The sequence below is a fragment of the Euleptes europaea genome, chromosome 7 (assembly GCF_029931775.1).
Source record: "Euleptes europaea isolate rEulEur1 chromosome 7, rEulEur1.hap1, whole genome shotgun sequence".
Classification (NCBI taxonomy): domain Eukaryota; kingdom Metazoa; phylum Chordata; class Lepidosauria; order Squamata; family Sphaerodactylidae; genus Euleptes; species Euleptes europaea.
In genome coordinates, this window is record NC_079318.1 from 88,885,324 (window position 1) to 88,905,689 (window position 20,366).

At 46.6% G+C, this 20,366-nt stretch overlaps 1 protein-coding gene and 1 non-coding gene across 2 annotated transcripts; both read right to left on the reverse strand.

Moving 5' to 3' along the window:
* Nucleotides 1–262: 262 nt before the first annotated feature.
* On the reverse strand, nt 263–1,213 carry LOC130480854 (olfactory receptor 6N2-like). The gene has a single exon (XM_056853476.1). It carries the CDS (start codon nt 1,211–1,213, stop codon nt 263–265), a length of 951 nt encoding a protein of 316 aa, XP_056709454.1.
* Nucleotides 1,214–19,088: 17,875 nt separating this feature from the next.
* TRNAR-UCU (transfer RNA arginine (anticodon UCU)) lies at nt 19,089–19,162 on the reverse strand. Its single transcript has one exon. It is a non-coding gene; the product is annotated as a tRNA-Arg (tRNA).
* Nucleotides 19,163–20,366: the final 1,204 nt, after the last annotated feature.

Genomic DNA, 20,366 nt, shown 5'->3' on the forward strand with positions numbered 1-20,366 from the left:
GCAAGTGAGAAGATGGGGAAAAAACCCTGCAGGATCCCTGGCCAATCTGGTCTGGAGTACAATTGCTTCCAGACCCCAAAGTGTCAATAAGCATTACCCTGGGCATGTAAGAAAGGGCTGCAAGAGCCAAACACCGATGCAACCCTTCATGCCCACCCTTTCATGATCTGCCTAAGTTCACGAATCAGTACTGCTGACTGATGGCCATCTAGCCTCTGCTTAAAAACCTCCAACGAAGGAGAGCCCACCACCTCCTTTGAGTTCAGTGCAGAGGACTTCTGACACTGCTCTTCAGCTGGATTCTTCTCCTTATTGCTTTCAGGATCTCTTTGTTCCGCAAGCTGTAGATGATTGGGTTGACCAGAGGAGTCAGGACTGCATAGATCACAGCAAAGGCTCTGTCGTAGTCCAACGAATAACTTGTCTTCAGCCTTACGTACATGAAGATGATGCTCCCGAAAAAGAGGAAGACCACAATCAGATGGGAGGCGCAGGTAGAGAAAGCCTTCTTGCGGCCCTCGGCTGTGCGGATCTTCAGGACAGAATGGATGATCCGGATGTAGGAGATCATGATGAATAGGAAGGTCACCAGGATTATGAATGCATTGACTGCAAAGTCCACCAAGACATTAATGGAAGTGTCTGTGCAGGCCAAGCTGAGCAGTGGTGGAAAGTCACAGAAGATGTGCTCAATCTTGTTGGGGCCACAAAAAGGCAACCTGGATACTAAGATAACTTCAGAGACGGGGCACATGAAGCCACAAATCCAACATCCAGTGGCCAGTTTAGCACACGTCTTGGGGTTCATGATGGACGGGTACCTCAATGGGTCACATATGGCTAAGTACCTGTCGTATGCCATTGCTGTGAGCAAGTAGCATTCACTGGCTCCCAGAGCATGGAAGAAATAAGTTTGTAGGAGACAGCCAGCAAAGGAGATCCTCTTCTTCTCACTGAGCAAATTGGAGAGCATCTTGGGGATGGTGGTTGCTGTGTACCAGACCTCCAAGAAGGACAAGACGCTGACGAAAAAGTACATGGGCGTATAGAGCCGGGGGTCTGTGCGGATGACGGTGAAAACGAGCAGGTTGCCAACTATAGTGAAGAGGTAGATGAGGAGGAGCAAAAAGAAGAGGAATTTGTTGATTTTCTGGGTGTTTGGGAAGCCCACAATGATGAACTCGGTGACCTTGGTCTGGTTGGAACCTTCCATGACACACATGGCTCTGCCTCTGAACAAGTTAGCATGCTAGCGACATCTTCAGCTCCTGAACATTGCAGATGTTATATGGGTGAGTTGCTGAGAAGAGGAGAAATTAAAGAAAATTAGTGCTATGTGCCGTTGAGACTAGAAGGCAGGAGAGAGCATCAGAGACTGTGAAATGAATTGGAAGATGGATCTGGGGACATGTCATATAATACAGTTCTCTGCATTTAAGCAGACTTTAATTATCATTGGAGAGCCCATAGCTCAATCATAGAGCATCTGCTTTGCATGCGGAAGGTCCCAGGTTAATGTCTGGAATTATCAGTTAAAGGATTTCTGATGGTAGTTCTGGGGACGACTTTCTCTCTAAGGCTTCAGATAGTATAGACCTGGGGGGTTGAGCTCATTTGTTATGGGGGCCGGATATGACATAAATGTCACTTGGTCGGGCTGGGCCATGCCTCGCCAGTCCAGATCGGGAGTGAGAGGGGTGGCTGCCTCGGCTGGTTCGCGGGCCGGATAAGAGCTCTCAAGGGGACGGATCCAGCCCGCGGGGCATATGTTTGACACCCCTGGTATCGCCAGTCCTAGGTTAGAAAGACTAAAGTTGCATTCATAGGAGGTATCAATCAACTAAACAGTGTTTTTAAAAGATTGCCCATTGCTCAATTGGGACCAATGCTCAATGGAGATCCCGGGTTCAATCCTTGGCATCTGTAGCTAAAACGTAGCATGTGATGGGAAGACCTTGACTGGAAGAGTAATCACTACACCACTATCTGTCCACCAACTGACAGTTTAACTGATTTCTTCTCCATTCCCCCCTCCCATCTGGCCTCTCCGGCATTCCATAGGCCCTGATTGGATGCATGCACTGTCCCCCACAAACAAGCACACAGGGGATTGGTGGCCGACAGAAAGGGGCAGGACATTTGCCCATCTGTCACAGGCACACAGTCCGTTTCTCTGTTCAGACACCAGCTCCCAGTCAGATCAGACCGTGCTTGGTGGACCATTAGAGTGGAATTGGCTTGCTGATACAACTGCCTAGTGGGCTTTCACTGTTTTGATGGAAGCAGGACTGATGCTTCTATGCTCCTCCATGCAAGTTCCTTGCATGCTTGTGTGTGTAAGTAAAGGGCCATCAAGTCACAGCCAACCTATGGTGACCCCACAGGGTTTTCAAGGCAAAAGATGAACGGAGGTGGTTTGCCATTGCGTGCTTCTGCGTAGCAACCCTAGACTTCCTTAGTGGTCTCCCATCCAAGTACTGACCATGGCTGAGTGACCTCGCTTAGCTTCTGAAATATGACAAGATTGGACTAGCCTGGGGCCATTCAGGTCAGGGCAATGCTCATCATACTGGATGTTTCTTTCTTTCTTTCTTTCTTTCTTTCTTTCTTTCTTTCTTTCTTTCTTTCTTTCTTTCTTTCTTTCTTTCTTTCTTTCTTTCTTTCTTTCTTTCTTTCTTTCTTTCTTTCTTTCTTTCTCTCTCTCTTTCTCTCTTTCTCTCTTTCTCTCTTTCTCTCTTTCTCTCTTTCTCTCTTTCTCTCTTTCTCTCCCTTCCTCCCTTCCTCCCTCCCTCCCTTCCTTCCTTCCTTGTTGGACTCTAATCTGGAGAACCAGGTTCGATTCTCTGCTCCTCCACATGAGTGGCAGACTCTAATCTGGTGAACCAGGTTGGTTTCCCCACTCCTCCACATGAAGCCAGCTGGGTGACCTTGGGCCAGTCACAGCTCTCTCTGAACTCTCCCTGTCCCACCTACCTCACAAGGTGTCTGTTGTGAGGAAAGGAAGGAAAGGTGATTGTAAGTTGGTTTGATTCTCCTTAAAAAAAAAGGGAGAGAAAGTCAACATATAAAAACCAACTCTTCTTCGTCTTTCCTTTCAGTTCCCACCCTCTACAAGCCACTTCTCACCTTTGCCACTTACTCAACAACTTGAGGATCTGCCTGATACCCAAAGGCCCTATCTGGTATGTGGCTCTTAAAGCATTTGTATTCATGAGGCTTCGGTTCTTTTAAAGCACCAAGGAAAGGGGAGAGCCTGTAGCTTGGCGGTACACCATGTGCTTCATGCGCAGAAGGCCACAGGTTCAATCTCTGGCATCTCCAGTTAAATGATGCTACGTAAACCTTTCTTTCCTTTGGAGAGCAGCTGCCAGTAAGAGCAGGGACACGATGCCAAGGGGAGATCCGACTCAGCTTCATATGGCATTGTATTCTCAAAAAGCAAAGCATCTTGGAGGCAGAAAGGTTTATTGTGGCATCAGCTTTCCTGGATCAGAGCGCACATCGTGAAGTGCGTGAAGCGTTGGGCTAAATTTTATGTGTGTAAGAGAAATGTTTTTTGAAAAAACAAAGCGAGGTCAGAAGGTCGAGCGAGCGACGCAGGAGACAGGAGCGTGTGGGCCACAGTATTGTGTGCCGCACCAACGAAAGCAGAATCCAATCCAGTGAATCAGATCTTACGAAGACAGTGGTGTACTTCACCTTTCTGTGCATGAGAGGACAAAAGAAAAGGAATGCTAAACAATGCACATGGAGAGACACTGCTGCTTTCCCCTACACATGAAAGAAAAAAAGTAACCATACTGTGATTAAAATCTGGCTGTCCCTGGAGACTAGATAAAAGTTGGGATTCTGGAGATTTTGCAACCGTCTCTTGGGCCAAAGGAAGGCTCCTTGCAACAGGGGAAAGCATTAACTGGTCCAGATCCATAAAACTCAAGCCAAACTTTCTTTGGGACCCTGCCCAAAGAGAGCCAGCATGGTGTAGTGCGTTAAGAGTGGTGGACTCTACTCTGGAGAACCGGGTTTGATTCCCCACTCCTTCACATGAGCGGTGGACTCTAGTCTGGGGAACTGGGATGGTTTCCCCACTCATCCACATGAAGCCAGCTGGGTGACCTTGGGTTAGTCACAGTTCGCTCCAAACTCTCTCAGCCCCACCTACCTCACAAGGGGATGTCTGTTGCGGGGAGCAGAAAGGAAGGTGATTGTAAGCGGCTTTGATTCTCCTTAAAAGGTAGAGAAAATCGGCATATAAAAACCAACTCTCCTCAGAACAGAGGTCCATCTAGTCCAGCGTCTTACAACCCCCTTATCATCTTGGTTGCCTATTTCTGTACTTTTCCCAGTTCTGCAATGTCCCTTTTGAGATACGGTGACCAGAACTGTACACAGTATTCCAAATGAGGCTGCACCGTTGATCTATACAGCGGTATTATAATATCGGCTGTTTTATTTTCAATCCCTTTCCTAATAATCCCCGACATAGATTTTTCCTTTTTTACCACTGCAGTGCACTGGATCGACACTTTCATTGAGCTCTCCACTACGACCCTAAGATCTTTTTCCTTTGGTTATCCTGCCCCAGGGCTTTGAGATAAGACAGGGGGAACACTGAAATATATACATGTGTTTACTGAATGAATTGGTGTGCTCTCTTGTGAACTTTGGCAATCTCAGGATCTCCTGTCACAAAGTGTTTAGAGAGCAGGCACATGAACACATGAAGCTGCCTTATACTGAATCAGACCCTTGGCCCATCAAAGCCAGTATTGTCTACTCAGACTGGCAGCGGCTCTCCAGGGTCTCAGGAAGAGGTCTTTCACATCACCTACTTGCCTAGTCTCTTTTAAGCAGAGATGCCGGGGATTTAACCTGGGATCTTCTGCATGCAAAGCAGATGCTCTGCCACTGAGCCACGGCCCCTCCCTGAAGCGATCCCCTGCTTTGCTGGACTGTGGTTTCACTGCTGCTTAACTATCTCTGGTGATAGATCTTCAAAAAGACCTTTGACTGTCTGAAGTCTTAGAAAGATGGACCAGTGGACTGACTCAAAATAAAGGAGAGTGTTATGATCTTCAGAATGGACTCACCATTTCATCTCTAGGTCCAGTGTCCAAAGTAGGGTTCCAGAAGGTAAACAGCTCTGGCTCTTCCCTTGCTCACTCATGATTATTCTGACTCCTGACTATCTTGGCAGGTATCACTCTGCGGATGGAGTCATTAGGGGTTTGGTTAATTTGGTCTTGATTTCTGTAGCCAAACTTACCCATCAAGGGTAGCATCCACTGCCTTTTGATACATCTGGCTGTCTTCTGCTAGTAGCACTGTTGGTTCTCATTGGCTCGGAGGTCTCTTTTCTGTACTTACGCCCCAGGAGAAAGGGGCTTTTTTTGTTTGTTTGCTCATGCCTCCAGGGCTTTAAAAATACAACTGTTGCTCCCTTGGCTTGATATGGAGCAGAGCCCCTGGTGATCCTATCCCAGCTGTGCAAATCAAGAAAACTCAGGTGGACGGACAGGGCCAGGACCCTGCGGGGACCCAGATTTTTGATGGCACCCACTCAAAACTCACTCTTTCTGCAATGCCAATTAGTGATGCTGTGAACCTTAAACATAGTGTGCTCCAACACTGAATTGCTGCTGCTTTCAATGTGTGTGTGTGTTAAGTGCCGTCAAGTCGCTTCCGACTCATGGCGACCCCATGAATGAAAGTCCTCCAAAATGTCCTATCTGTGACAGCCTGCTTTCAATAGTCACATTTATCTCAAGTCAGTCCCTCATGTCTTTGAAATGCTGGTATGTTGGGAACTTTAAGTGAAGTGCAGATCTTGGAAACTAAGCAGGGTTGGCCCTGGTTAGTACTTGGATTGGAAACAACCAAGGACGTCCAGGGTTGCTACACAGAGGCAGGCCATGGTGAACCACCTCAGTTTGACTCTTGCCTTGAAAACCCTAATGGGTTGACATAAGTCGACTGCAACTTGTTGTCCCTTTTCAGCTCTCAACGGAGGAACATTTGCTGACCACCCGTTCCAATGCTCTCTTCCATGGTATCTCCCTCTTTTCCTGTTGCGGGAATCCCAATACTAGCCCAAAGCTTCCGAATTGGTTTGGTGAAATTTTTTGCTCGTTGTTTTTGGTGAGGTGACACTAGTGGTGGGCGACATGTCCTTCAGCTCGATTCAGAAATGGCTCAGGCATTTCTGAGCTTCCTTGGAGAACTTCCTTCCCGGCTCATAACGTTCTCTAATAAGTATTGGAGAGGCTGTGGACATGAACCTTATCCTATTGTCTTCTGGGCACTGGATTATTCAATCTCCCCTCCCAAAACAGCATGCCTGTGAGCAACAGAGCGCCTTTCATTTGGATAGGGGACCCCAAGAAAGCAATCTGAAGAACCCGATGTGATCAGCCCTTGTATCCTGTGATGTACAGATCAAACTCCAATCTGGACAAAGAAAATTTGATAGAAATGTGTGTGTGTTAAATGCTGGAAAATTGCTTCCGAGTCATGGCGACACTATAAATGAATGACAACCGAAACGTCCTATCGTTAACGGCCTTGCTCGGGTCTTGCAAACTGAGGCCGTGGCTTCCTTTGTTGAATCAATCCATCTCATGTTGGGTCTTCCTCTTTTCTTGCTGCCTTCAACTTTTCCCAGCATTATTGTCTTTTCCAGTGACTCTTGTCTTCTCATACTGATAGAAGTATTACAGGACCCTTAGAAAGTAAGTGGGGCCAGGTGGAGCTCTTACCCTCAGAGCTTCTGATCGGACCTTTGAGATCTGATTGGCTGTGCTCACTTACTCCTCTTTCTCAGTCCATTTTTTAAAATTACCCCTCTTCTCCCATGCACCTCTCACAGAAGCCATTTTGTGGTTGGCTCTCCCTCCTACGGCAGCCATTTTGGGCTTGCGGCCACCACCCTATGTCAGAATTTCAAAGGTGCCTACAGGCTTAAAAAGGTCGGGGACACCTGGTCTATCGATTACATTTTTATCCCACTTTGTCTCTGAGGATATCTAAGGAACCTTTCCCATTTAATCATCAAAACAACCCTGTGAGTAAATTAGGCTAAAATATAGTAGCTGGCCGACTATACGGGCTTCGTGGCAGAGGAAGGGTTCTCCCAAATCATAATCTGATGCTCTAGCCATCACACTACTCTGGCTGTCAGGGTCAAACCCCCTGGTAGAGCATATTATTTCCATGTAAAAGATATCAACTTTAGTCCTTAAAATGTCCAGGTAAGTATCAAAGGTAGCAGGTACTAAGAAATATCTCGGCTCACATGAGACCTTGATGGCCAGTCAGCATAGACAAAAGGAAGGTAGATGGACCAATCATATAATTTGATATAAATATGTTATAATGCTTCTTCCCTCTGGAATCCCAGCTCCTTTGAATTATTTGGCCAGAACGGTGGAAGGTGGTTATACTCTTGCTTCTTCACCAAGGGCTGTAGTGCATTGGTATAGGGTTGCCAGGTCCCTCCTCACCACTGGTGGGTTTTTTTTGGGGCAGAGCCTGAGGGGGGCGGGGTTTGGGGAGGGGAGGGACTTCAATGCCATACAGTCCAATTGCCAAAGTGGCCATTTTCTCCAGGTGAACTGATTTCTGTTGGCTGGATATCAGTTGTAATAGCAGGAGATCTCCAGCTAGTACCTGGAGGTTGGCAACCCTACTCTGCTCGCAGAGACTGGAAAAGACATTTCTTCGCCTCAAACCCTAGAGTACTACTGCCAGTCAAAATAGCAAGTAGAGGGCTAAATGGACTGAAGGTATAAGGCAGATTCATGTGTTCAGAGGTTCCAGGGAGGGGCTGTGGCTCAGTGGAAGCATACCTGTTTTGCATGCAAAAGGTCCTAGGTTCAATCCCTGGTATCTACAGTTATTTAAAGACTCTCTGGTAAGCAGGTTAGACACTGTAGAGCCTCTGCCTGTTGGAGCAGAAAATATTGTGTTAGATGCATGAATGGTCTAATTCATCGCGAGGCAAGGCCCATTACCAATGGCCCGCTTTAGCACAAGGCAGTTTCATAGACTATTAAAGAAGATCTGTAGGGTCGCGCTTTGCATACTGAAAGTCCCAGGTTCAATTTGCAGTTTAAAGGCTCTCAACAGATATAGCAAAAGACTTTTCTGTAACTCTGAGGCGGCTGTGGCTCAATGCTTTGCATGCAGAATGTCCCAGGTTCAATCCCCAGCATCTGCTCTTAAAATAGGGTTGCCAACCTCCAGGTACTAGCTGGAGATCTTCTGCTATTACAACTGATCTCCAGCCAATAGAGATCAGCTCACCTGGAGAAAATGGCTGCTTTGGCAATTGGACTTTATGGTACTAAAGTCCCTCCCCTCCTCAAACCCTGCCCTCCCCAGGCTCCGCCCCAAAAATCTCCAGGTATTTCCCAACCCAGAGCTGGCAACCCTAAAAGGATCAGGCAGCAGGTGATGTGAAAGCTGTCTGCCTGAGACTCCAGAGAGCTGCTGCCAGTCTGAGTAGACAATACTGACCTTGATGGACCAGGGATCTTATTGAGTATTGTTGTGTCCATACATAAGGGCTAATATAGCATGTACGCACACACACCATGGATGTTTGGGGAAGCTGGCATCAGAAGACTATAAGCTGCAACACCTATCCTGTCTGGTAGGGCCCCTCGCATATTAAGCATAGCCGTCCTCGGGTTAGCGAATGGATTCTCTTATCTGTAGTTAGGAATGTAGTTTCTGTTTCCCACTTACGAACGCAAGCACTTTCTAAGAATGCCTTCGGGCTACATTATAGGCTATGCTAATTAATGTATTCAAGAATCTAATTGTGTATTGGCTCTTTTGTCTTTTTGTTATATGAACTGTTTCCTTGTAAGGCAATGTCCCTGCCCCGATCCTAAGGCATAAAGGATCCTTCCCCTCCTTTGTTCTCTTGTGCTGACTCTCCGCTCTTGTATTAGCGGTTATCCCACCTGGCTCTGTATTTAGCTAAATAAAGAACTGACTGCTTTAATCCTAACCTCCTCCTCATTGTCTGCTTATTGGACTCTACGGACGATCAGGCACTTCAGTATAAGGCAGCTTCATGTGTGACTCAGACTCTGGAGAGGCGCAACTGGTTAGAGCAGACAATGCTTGGTTAAGAACATAAGAAGATGAGAAGAAGAGTTGGTTTTTATATGCCAATTTTCTCTACCTTTTAAGGAGAATCAAACCAGCTTACAATCGCCTTTCTTTCCTCTCCCCACAACAGACACCTTGTGAGGTAGGTGAGGATGAGAGAGCTCTAAGTAGGGTTGCCAGGTCCCTCTTCACCACCAGTGGGAGGTTTTGGGGGTGGAGCCTGAAGAGGGTACGGTTTGGGGAGGGGAGGGACTTCAATGCTATGGAGGCCAATGGCCAAAGTGGCCATTTTCTCCAGCTGAACTGATTTCTATTGACTGGAGATCAGTTGTAACAGCGGGAGATCTCCAGCTAGTACTTGGAGGCTGGCAACCCTAGCTCTAAGAGAACTGTGACTAGCCCAAAGTCACCCAGCTGGCTTCATGTGGAGGAGTGGGGAATCAAACCCGGTTCTCCAGATCAGACTCCACCGCTCCTAACCATTATACCATGCTGGATCAGGCCAAAGGCCCATCAAGTCTATTATTCTATTCACACAGTGGCCATTCCAACCAGCTGCCTCTGGGAAGCCCACAAGCAGGATGCACCTGCATCCTCCCACCCATGCTCCCAAGCAACTGATATAAAGAGACATACTGCCTCTGGAACTGGAGAGAGGAGAAATCCATCATGACTAGCAGCCATCGTGACTGGTCACCATTGATAGTGAATTTGTCCACTCTCCTTTTAAAGCCTTTCAAGTAAGGCTGCCAACCTCCAGGTGGTGGCTGAAGATCTCCTGCTATTACAACTGATCTCCAGGCATCAGTCCATATCAGTTCCCTTGTAGAAAATGGCGGCTTTGGCAATTGGACTCTATGGCACTGAAGTCCCTCCCTTCTCCAAACCCCACCCTCCTCAGACTCTGCCCCCCAAATCTCCAGGTATTTCCCAACCCAGAGCTAGCAACCCTACTTTCAAGTGGGTGGGGCCATTACCACATCATGCCGCAGCGAGTTCCCAAGATCTCATTCTTTAGAAGTCCAGTCCCTTCAGGGCCTTCCTAATTTAATACAGGTCTTTCCTAAAGGTCTCAGCTGGCCTCACTTGGTTGCAAATATACTTTGGGAATAGAGACGGCTTGGCGAACCCCTGCTTTGATGGCAACTTCTCATTCCCAGCGGTTGTCCATTGGGTAGGGTTGCTAGCTCTGGGCTGGGAAATACCTGGAGATTTTCAGGGTGGAGCTTGAGGAGGGTGGGGTTTGGGCAGGAGAGGGACTTACACGGGGCATAATGCCATAGAGACCAGCTTCCAAAGTGGCCATTTTCTCCAGGTGAACTGACCTCTGTCGTCTGGAGATAGGGTTGCCAACCTCCAGATACTAGCTGGAGATCTCCTGCTATTGCAACTGATCCCCAGCTGATAGAGATCAGTTCACCTGGAAAAAATGGCCGCTTGGGCCATTGGACTCCATGGCATTGAGGTCCGCAGGCGTCACTCCAAAAACCTCCTGCTGGAGGCCAAGAGGGACATGGCAACCCTACATGGACATCAGTTGTATTAGCGGGAGATCTCCAGCCTCCACTCAGAGGTTGACAACCCTACCATTGGACGAGGGGTGTAAAGGGCAGGTGCCGTTTGAATACATGAAGAGAAGCCAGAGACACTGTTTTGGTGAAACCTCGGCCACAAACCCCATTCCCCAGTAGGTTTTCTGTTTTGTCGCTGGAACGTTGCATTAATAATCAGTTCCAGGATTCGCCCACTTAATGGCTTTGTTTTTGACACAGTCTCTTTTTCTCTGGAGGAAGCAATTCCCCCCCCCCATCATTCACACTCAGGAGCTGCACAATAAGAGACTTGTTTGTGGAGCGTGAAGCCGGCTCTCGGCTAGACGTCCGGAGGGACGCAGCCTCCCGCGAACCCTTTTCCTCCTTCTGGGGTAATTAACCAAACCCAATTAGCTGGGAGTCAGAAGGGAGAGAAAAGTTCTAACCTGGAGGGATTTGAGAAGTTTGCTGAGAGCAGCAGAGCCCAGGATTTTGCTCAGGGCCTTTGCACAATTCCTCTAAATATATTGGCCTGGTGTGGATTCACCGGAATGTACGCACATGAACACACCCCTTATACCGAATGCATGGTGGAGGGGTGCTCAGTGGTAGAGCATCTGCTTGGCATGCAGAAGGTCCCAGGTTCAGTCCCCGGCATCTCCAGCTAAAGGAAGTAGGCAAGGAGGTGATGTGAAAGTCCCCTGCCTGAGACCCTGGAGAGCTGCTGCCGGTCTGAGCAGACAATACTGACTTTGATGGACCAGGGGTCTGATTCAGTATAAGGCAGCTTCATGTGTTCATGTGACTGCCTTATACCGAATTAGACCATTGGTCTGTTAAGGTCAGTAATGTCCACTCAGACTGGAAGCAGCTCTCCAGGGTCTCAGGTGGAGATCTTTCACATTGCCTACTGCCAGATCCTTTTAACTGGGGATGTAGGGTTGCCAGCCTCCAGGTACTAGCTGGGGATGTAGGGATCTCCTGCTATTACAACTGATCTCCAGCTGATAGGGATCACTTCCCCTGGAGAAAATGGCTGCTGTGGCAATTGGACTCTATGGCATTGAAGTTCCTCCCCTCCCTAAACCCCGCCCTCCTCAGGCTCCCCCCCAAAAAAACCTGCTGCCGGTGGCAAATAGGGACCTGGCATTGCTGGCAACCTTATGGGGAATGCCAGGGATTGAACCTGGGATCTCCTTTGTTCCAATCAAATGCTCTGCCGCTGAGCCACAGCTCCTTTCCAACATAACAATAGTCTTGCTGAATCAGACCAAGGGTTTCCATTAGTCCAACATTTTTCTTCCAGCGGTGGCATCCTGAGCAGAGCATGAAAGGCCCTGCCAGGGCTGCCTCCAGGTTTTGGGGTCGCCTGGGCAAAGAGTGCCTGGTGGTCCTTCATTTCTTCTGCCCTCCACCAGGCCCCCCACTCTCACCTCCCTGGTCACTCACCCACCCACCGGGCCGGTCTGTCCTTCCTCTGCCTGCGTGCCCTTGCTATGAAGAAGAAGAAGAGTTGGTTTTTATATGCTGACTTTCTCTACCGCTTAAGGCAGACTCAAACCAGCTGACAATCACCTTCCCTTCCCCTCCCCACATCAGACACCCTGTGAAATAGGTGGGGTTGAGAGAGCTCTAAGAGAGCTGCGACTAGCCCAAGGTCACCCAGCTGGCTTCGTGTGTAGGAGTGGGGAAACAACATCCAGTTCACCAGATTAGCCTCTGCTACTCACGTGGAGGAGTGGGGAATTGAACCCTGTTCATCTCCACCCCTTGGGTCTCTCAAAGCTGAATCTCCAAGTGAGTAGGTGGCTGTATCTTGTCCACAGCAAACAAGTGCATTAATGTACATTTTTAACGCCAAGGTGCAGTGCCAGCCATTGTGCCTGTCGGTGAAGCTTATTTTGAATGGTTGATGGCCGCTTTTAGGACCGTTATGTCCGTTCAGTTTATGTTGAACCTAAAGAACAGAAACCCTCTTGGCTTTCGAAGCAGTGCAGGACACAGTAGATTAATGCATCAGCGGGAGCAGAGCCTTGAGTAATACATAATTTGTTGCATGTGGTGCTTGGGCAGTAAATTGTGGTTTGAGAAATGGGATGTTATCCAGCCTGTCACTGTTTTCATCTGCCAAAATTTGGAGGGTATGCAGTTCTTTCCGCTTGTCCATCACAGGGACCAAAGCTCATCGAACGACTACAAATTCCAGAGCGGACACACATTTCTGGCGTGTGTGGAAACCCCAAGTCCCCATGCTATTGATTACCTGTCCCGTCCTCAAGGAGTAAAACTTTCAAGATACAGAAACATCAACACAAACGCAAGTTTAATGATAAAAAGATTGAATGCTTCAATCAGGGATCGCCAACTATTTTGAGCCTGCAGGCACCTTTGGAGTTTTGAGATGGGGTGGTGAGCACCTCTTAGTTTGAGTGGTAAAGCAATATGCACACGCACATGCACTTTTGCCCGCCGACCCTCAGGTGGTCGGCGGGCAGAGGGGTCAATTGCTGGGGGTTTGCCCGCCACCAGCGGGCACCTGGCAACCCTAGGTGTGTGTGAGGAGGACAGCTGCCACCCCTGTGTCATGCAGAGAGGGGTGTAGAACTAACCAGCACAGAGGCGCTGGCTCCTCCCTCTTTGCTAGGGTTGCCAACCTCCAGGTGCTAGCTGGAGATCTCCTGCTATTACAGCTGATCTCCAGCCCAATAGAGATCAGTTCACCTGGAGAAAATGGCCGCTTTGGCAAGTGGATTCCATGGCATTAAAAGTTGAGCTTCACCCCCGGCCCCGAGCGTTTGTGATTGTTGCTTGCAATTGGTGATCCAATTATAGTCTGAGCAGAAGAGAGTGTGCTCTTCATTTCATAGAAGTAGATCAACTGTTTTGGGGTACATCGCATACATGCCCCAATCTTTGACAAAGGGTGCACGAAGTGCCTGCTTTCCAGCTAGGGTTGTCGTAGGTTGTGGGGTACAATTCTTGCCCCTTCATTTTGACGTAGAAATGTATGAACGTCTCCCATTCAAGACTTTTCTAATGTTAGAGTCCATAGGGTCAATGCTAACACCATCTCTCCCTCTGCATCCTAGTTATACAACTCATTAATGGAGGCAACAGACGTCATTTGGGTGCCTAACAGGGGCTGGCTGAAACCTTTGTAGATGCGATGGGGAAATCGGAAGCAGCCTGATAAACATGATCATTAGAATCTGCACAGGGAGGCTTACAGACTCGTCCGTGGAGGTTGGGGAATAGATGATGTGTCCCTAGCTAATGCTCTGAGCTGTTTTTCACAAGGGCTTATTTTGCACATGTTGTCTCTTTGGACCAGCAGACAAGTGGGTGTCTGGAATTGTTATACTCTCAAAAGGTTTCCTGCAGTTGCAGAAATCAGGTGATACATCCGCTGAAAATCCGGACAGCCATTTGTGTTCAATACCTATTTAAACAATCCCTCATCATTAGAAGTAAACCAATTTTTCTCGTTCTGTTCCTTTACTGCTCTTCATTTCCTCGTTGTTCTGCGTCCCGCTCCTCATGATTTCCAGTTGAACTGGGATGATTTTCTAAATTGATATCATACTGCGCTTGTACAAATCTATGGTGAGACCACACTTGGAATACTGTGTACAGTTCTGGTCACCACACCTAAAGAAGGATATTACAGAGCTTGAGAAGGTGCAGAAAAGAGCAACCAAAATGATTAGGGGACTAGAGCAACTCTCCTATGAGGAGCGGTTAAGATGCTTAGGGCTGTTTAGCTTGGAAAGAAGGCAGCTAAGGGGAGACATGATAGAGGCCTATAAAATTATGCATGGTTTGGAGAGAGTGGACAGGGAGACGTTTTTCTCCCTCTCCCATAATACTAGAACACAGAGTCATCTGCTAAAGCTGGAGGGTGAGAGATTCAAAACAGATAAAAGGAAGCATTTTTTCACACAACTCTCTGCCCCAAAATGTGGTGATGGCTGCCAGCTTGGAGGGCTTTAAGAGGGGAGTGGACATATTCATGGAGGAAAGGGGTATTCATGGCTATTAGTTAAAATGGATACTGGTCACGCTGCATACCTATTCTCTCTAGTATCAGAGGAGCATGCCTATTATACTAGGTACTGTGGAACACAGGCAGGATGGTGCTGCTGCAGTGGTCTTGTTTGGGGGCTTCTTAGAGGCTCCTCGTTGGCCACTGTGTGAACAGACTGCTGGACTTGATGGGCCTTGGTATGATCCAGCAGGGCCTTTCTTATGTTCTTAGAGTCTTGTTGAAGGGGGACAAGATTCAGTAAGGTCCCAAGTAGGGAGATGTTTGCTCTTTATAGTCACGTAATATTTTTCATCAACCATTTCAGCTCTCTGTTTTTCATTGTTGGTTATGAGAAGTGTACACCCCTTGGATGGTTTCCTATGTACATGCAGAGTCTGTTGTTTATGTTTATTACACGTAACACATATACAGTTCTGGTCACCACACCTAAAAAAGGATATTACAGAGCTTGAGAAGGTGCAGAAAAGAGCAACCAAAATGATTAGGGGACTAGAGCAACTCTCCTATGCGGAGCGGTTAAGACGCTTAGGGCTGTTTAGCTTGGAAAGAAGGCAACTAAGGGGAGACATAATAGAGGTCTATAAAATTATGCATGGTTTGGAGAGAGTGGACAGGGAGAGGTTTTTCTCCCTCTCCCATAATACTAGAACAAGGGGTCATCTGCTAAAGCTGGAGGGTGAGAGATTCAAAACAGATAAAAGGAAGCATTTTTTCACACAACGCATAGTTAAATTGTGGAACTCCCTGCCCCAGGATGTGGTGATGGCTGCCAGCTTGGAGGGCTTTAAGAGGGGAGTGGACATATTCATTGAGGAGAGGGGTATTAATGGCTGTTAGTTAGAATGGATACTAGTCATGCTGCATACCTATTCTCTCTAGTATCAGAGGAGCATGCCTATTATTTTGGGTGCGGTGGAACACAGGCAGGAGAATGCTGCTGCAGTGGTCTTGTTTGTGGGCTTCCTTAGAGGCACCTGGTTGGCCACTGTGTGAACAGACTGCTGGACTTGATGGGCCTTGGTCTGATCCAGCAGGGCCTTTCTTATATTATTTTGTTCTTAAATTCATCCCAGAATTGGAGCAGGTGCAATGTGCTGTTGCTTGCAGTTCCTTCACATCTCTGCGCCATTGCAGATGCGCACATGCACACCGATTCCCCACTGCAAAAACATAATCTTTATATGACTGCATGCATGATTGTGTCATGATTTGCTTGTTGCAACATTTTATCAATGTGCATATGCACATATCTGGTGTGTCTGCCCCCCCCCCCCAGGGGCATAACGGACCTCAGATGGTTTATTTATTTATTTATTTCATTAAACTTATATCCCACCCTCTCCAGCAGAAAGCTGGGCTTAGGGCGGTTTACACAAATACTAATTATAAAACAAAACAAAACAAAATAAATAAAAACATGATTAAAATCAGCAATAAAGGACCTCATTATTCATTCATTCATTCATTCATTCATTCATTTATTTAAACTTATATCCTGCCCTCTCCAGCAGAAAGCCAGGCTTAGGGCAGCTTACACAAATACAGATTATACAATAAAACACAATAAAATCAATAAAAGCACAATACAAATCAGCAAACTGTGCATGTATATTGCTACAAAACTCAGAAAAAAACAGCAAAACTCTGGATGACAAGTGGGCGGGGGAGCAACTGTATATATTGGGGGTGAGCCACTTCTGATATGCATGGTCACCATGTCTGAACAGAGGCACTGTGCATATGTGTACAGCTTTGGTAGACACAAACTACGCACTCATGTTTCCAGTGGTCTGATTCACTCATAATGAAGCTGTATGCACATGCTAAATATGTGCGGAGACCCAGTTCAGGCCACATGACCACTGTGTTTAGGAAGCAGGTTTCCTCCAGGTCAGACTGGCCAGGTATCCTGGAGGGGAGGGGCTGTGGCTCAGTGGTACAGCATCTGCTTGGCATGCAGCAGGTCCCAGGTTCAATCCCCAGCATCTCCAATTAAAGGGACTAGGCAAGTATGTGATGGGAAAGACCTCTGCCTGAGACCCTGGAGAGCCGCTGCCAGTCTGAGTAGACAACACTGATTTTGATGGACCAAGAGTCTGATTCAATGTAAGGCGTGTTCATGAGTTCATGGAGGGTTCTTTTTTGCCATCTTCTGGGTGTAAAGTAGGGGTCACTGGGTGTGTGTGTGGGGGAGGTAGTTGTGAATTTCCTGCTTTGTGCAGGGGGTTGGACTAGATGACCCTGGTGGTTCCTTCCAACTCTATGATTCTGTGTAGATTGGGAACAGCATGCTGTCTTGGTCTAGTGAGATAGTACATTTGGTTTCCATGACATTGGGAAACTTTTCTTTTTAATATGAAGCGGAGGTATTGACACACATGCCCACAATATCCCATAATATCTTATACATTACCCTAACTAAGACAATTTCCTTTTCCTTTTTTGAGGGAAAGGGAAGGCGATTGTAAGCCAGTATGATTCTTCCTTAAGTGGCAGAGAAAGTCGGCATATAAAAACCAACTCTTCCTCTTCCTCTTCCTCTTCTTCTTCTTGTATTGCAGTGTTGCAGCTTGTGTGCAAACTTTGCATTGGGGATAAAATGAAGCTACTCCACAGAGCCCTGACCTGGATGGCCAAGGCTAGTCCAATCTTGTTAAATCTGGGAAGCTAAGCAGGGTGAGCCCTGCTTAGTACTTGGATGGGGGACCACCAAGAAAACCCAGGGTTGCTATGCAGCGGCAGGCAATGGAAAACCACCTTTGAATGTCTCTTGTCTTGAAAACCTTACTGGATTGCCATGGATGCGATTTGACGGCACTTTCCACCACCATAAACAGACAAGCTGGGTCTGAAAGAGAAAGTAAACTGATTATACCCCTTGAGTTGCACAGTTGTTTTTTTTTTTGGGTGGGGGGCTTGCACTTCTGTGCATGCCAAAATTGCAAGCAATTTATTGTTGATTTCTTGATTGTTGATCATCTTGATTTCTGGGTCAAGATGAAATGAGAACTCCTCTTTTGGGAGAGTGGCATTTGCTGAACTAAAGCAATAAGAGACAACTTCAAAGTATATGCTTGGATTCAAGGTAAGGGCATGTCACTTTTCTTCAGCTGGATCTGCTTCAGGCGTATGGGCAAAAGTCTAGCAGGTGAAGCTTTTCGTGGACAGAGCTTCAGAGGTTGAGCAACCTCTGTTTTTTTTTATAATAGCTGACTTCATCATAGTGCTAGTGCCAATTCAGATTCATCACAGGTTGATGTACACACACCCAGAAGCATAGTTCATTTTGCATCAGGTTAGTTTTAATTGGTTATTCATTTATTTATTTTTGTTATGGGGGGGTTGTAAGTTTTTTTTAATTCAGAGTAACCTTAACTTATGGATATATATTTTTGTCATCTAGATTGTTTGAGCAACTGATCTGGGTTAAGAGTTTGGGTTAAGAGTTTACACCAAGCCACACAAAATGTTAGGTATGATATGGCCTCTTATTTTTTTAAAAAACCTTTTATTGTTATCATATGAGTAAAATTAATCTGACTTTATTTTTTTGTCTCCTTTTTCTTATGGTTTTCTGTTTTCAGATAAAAATATTTCGTACGGTTTATTTCCGCATGTGTTCTTTTTGGAATTTTATGTATTTATGATCACCGAGGAAGGCCTACTCAGACTGAAACGCGTCTGGTCAAGCATTGGTCATTTACATTGTATATCAACTGTGCATAAGAATTTTATAACTGATTTTTATATGTAGCCTGTATCCCAGGCCCTGTGATTTTAACAATTTTACTGTGTACACCCTGCAATAAATGTAATTATTTTGTTTTATTGTATAGTTTGTAGCTCAACCTTTGAAGCTCTGTCTACATATTTGGTTGAGCTTTCCCCCTTTTTTGTTGTTCTATTGAAGCTTTTCGTGGTACCGATAAAGTGATGAGGAAATGCTTCAGCTCGTCAGTTTCCATAGGTCAACCTGCAGTCAAAAGAACAGCTGTGAGACTAAGGAAAAAATAAAATAAAATAGAATTCTCTCTCTCAAAAAAAAATCATGATCGAGGGAAATGCCAAAGGATACATATTTCCATAAAAGAAAGCATTTCTGCCCGAGTGCCTAGAAGGATTTCCAGTAGATTGTAATAATCATAATATTTACAGCAACAATAAAAAGGGAGAAAAGGCCCTTTTGAAATGCTGTCCCAAATACTAACTAAAAAAAGAATGCACATGTAACTCGATGCAGTTCAGGAGGAGGGGGAGATTGCAGTACAATGCACAACCGGGAGGATTCCAAGAACTGCCGCTTATTGCCCTTTTGAAATCCTCTAGTGAAATATAATTAATTAGCATTCCTTACTCAGGGAGATGAGAAAAATTAAGACACCTGTCCTGGAGACCATCTCTGCCGGGACTCGAACCCGGAACCTCTGGATTAGAAGTCCAGCGCGCTCGTCCATTGCGCCACAGAGACCTCACCACAAGCTCAGCATCAGGACCAGAACTGAAAAAGCACATACCTTCTGCATCACTGCTGAGTGATTCCAGCATCCTGCTATTTCTGCTCGGCTTTGTCAGGGGTAGAGGGAAAACCCGGAGCCAGGATTCTCTTTTTTCCCTTCCTCGTCCAGGAGATCGCATTCAGCCTTCCCTCCTTCCTTCGCTTCCCTGAGAGATAAAGGATGGAAAAAAAATTCTATATATAATTCATCAGATATCTCCATCCCCAACCACAAAGAGAGAGGCAGCAAAAACCTGGAGCGAGGATTAAGCAAACCGCCTTCGTTTCAGCGTCAGCACAACCAGGACCACGGACAGCGCAAGATTCCCGGCATTGGATGTAACAGCTGTATCCCTTGTGGGCTTGTGCCAATAACCCCTTCCCCCCAATAATCTAAAGCTGGGGTCGCAAGTAAAAAAAAAGAGAGATTGTTTTAATCACACCACACATAGCTTAATCAGAACAACGGCTATCTGTCTTTTCCCTTCTCCCTTTATTTCCTGGAAACTGGCCCTGTCTGTACGGAGAGAAATATTATGCACACGACCGAGACTTCATTAAATCAGATCAGCTGCAAATCTAGGACACTGGTCCAGAGGAATGGAAGATGTTGATCAGGGAGGGGTGTGTTTGTGTGTGTGTGTGTGTGTGTATGTGTATGTGGGGAGGAGTTCGGCTAGCCGAGTCACAGCTATGGGGCTTTCTTCCTCTAAGGGGGAGAGAGGGACCCCTGCGGCATTGCCAAAGGAAAGGGAAAGGTCGCTTCCAGTCTGATGAAATGTGTTGCTAGATGAAAGACACATGTGTGCGTGTACAGCCTGGGAAATTGCCAGTGAGGTTTGTACAGCAAAATGGGTATATATATATATGCGATGTGGGTTTCATGGTATTTCCAAGGCAGAAATGTTTTTCTCTTGTTCCAGGCATCCTAGGCTCAAATCCCTCCCTGCCCTGATGCTCTTTGGCCAACAATGGGCTTATCAGCTGAATTGACATCATAGAATTGTTGAGAGAATAAAGTGGAAGATGACTGAGAGGCCATCTAACCTGCCTCACAGAGTTGTTGTAAGGATAAAACGGAGGAGAGACAAGCTGGAACATATCCAGAGGAGGGCTACAAAGATAGTGAGGGGTCTAGAGACCAAGTCCTATGAGGAAAGGTTGAAGGAGCTGGGTA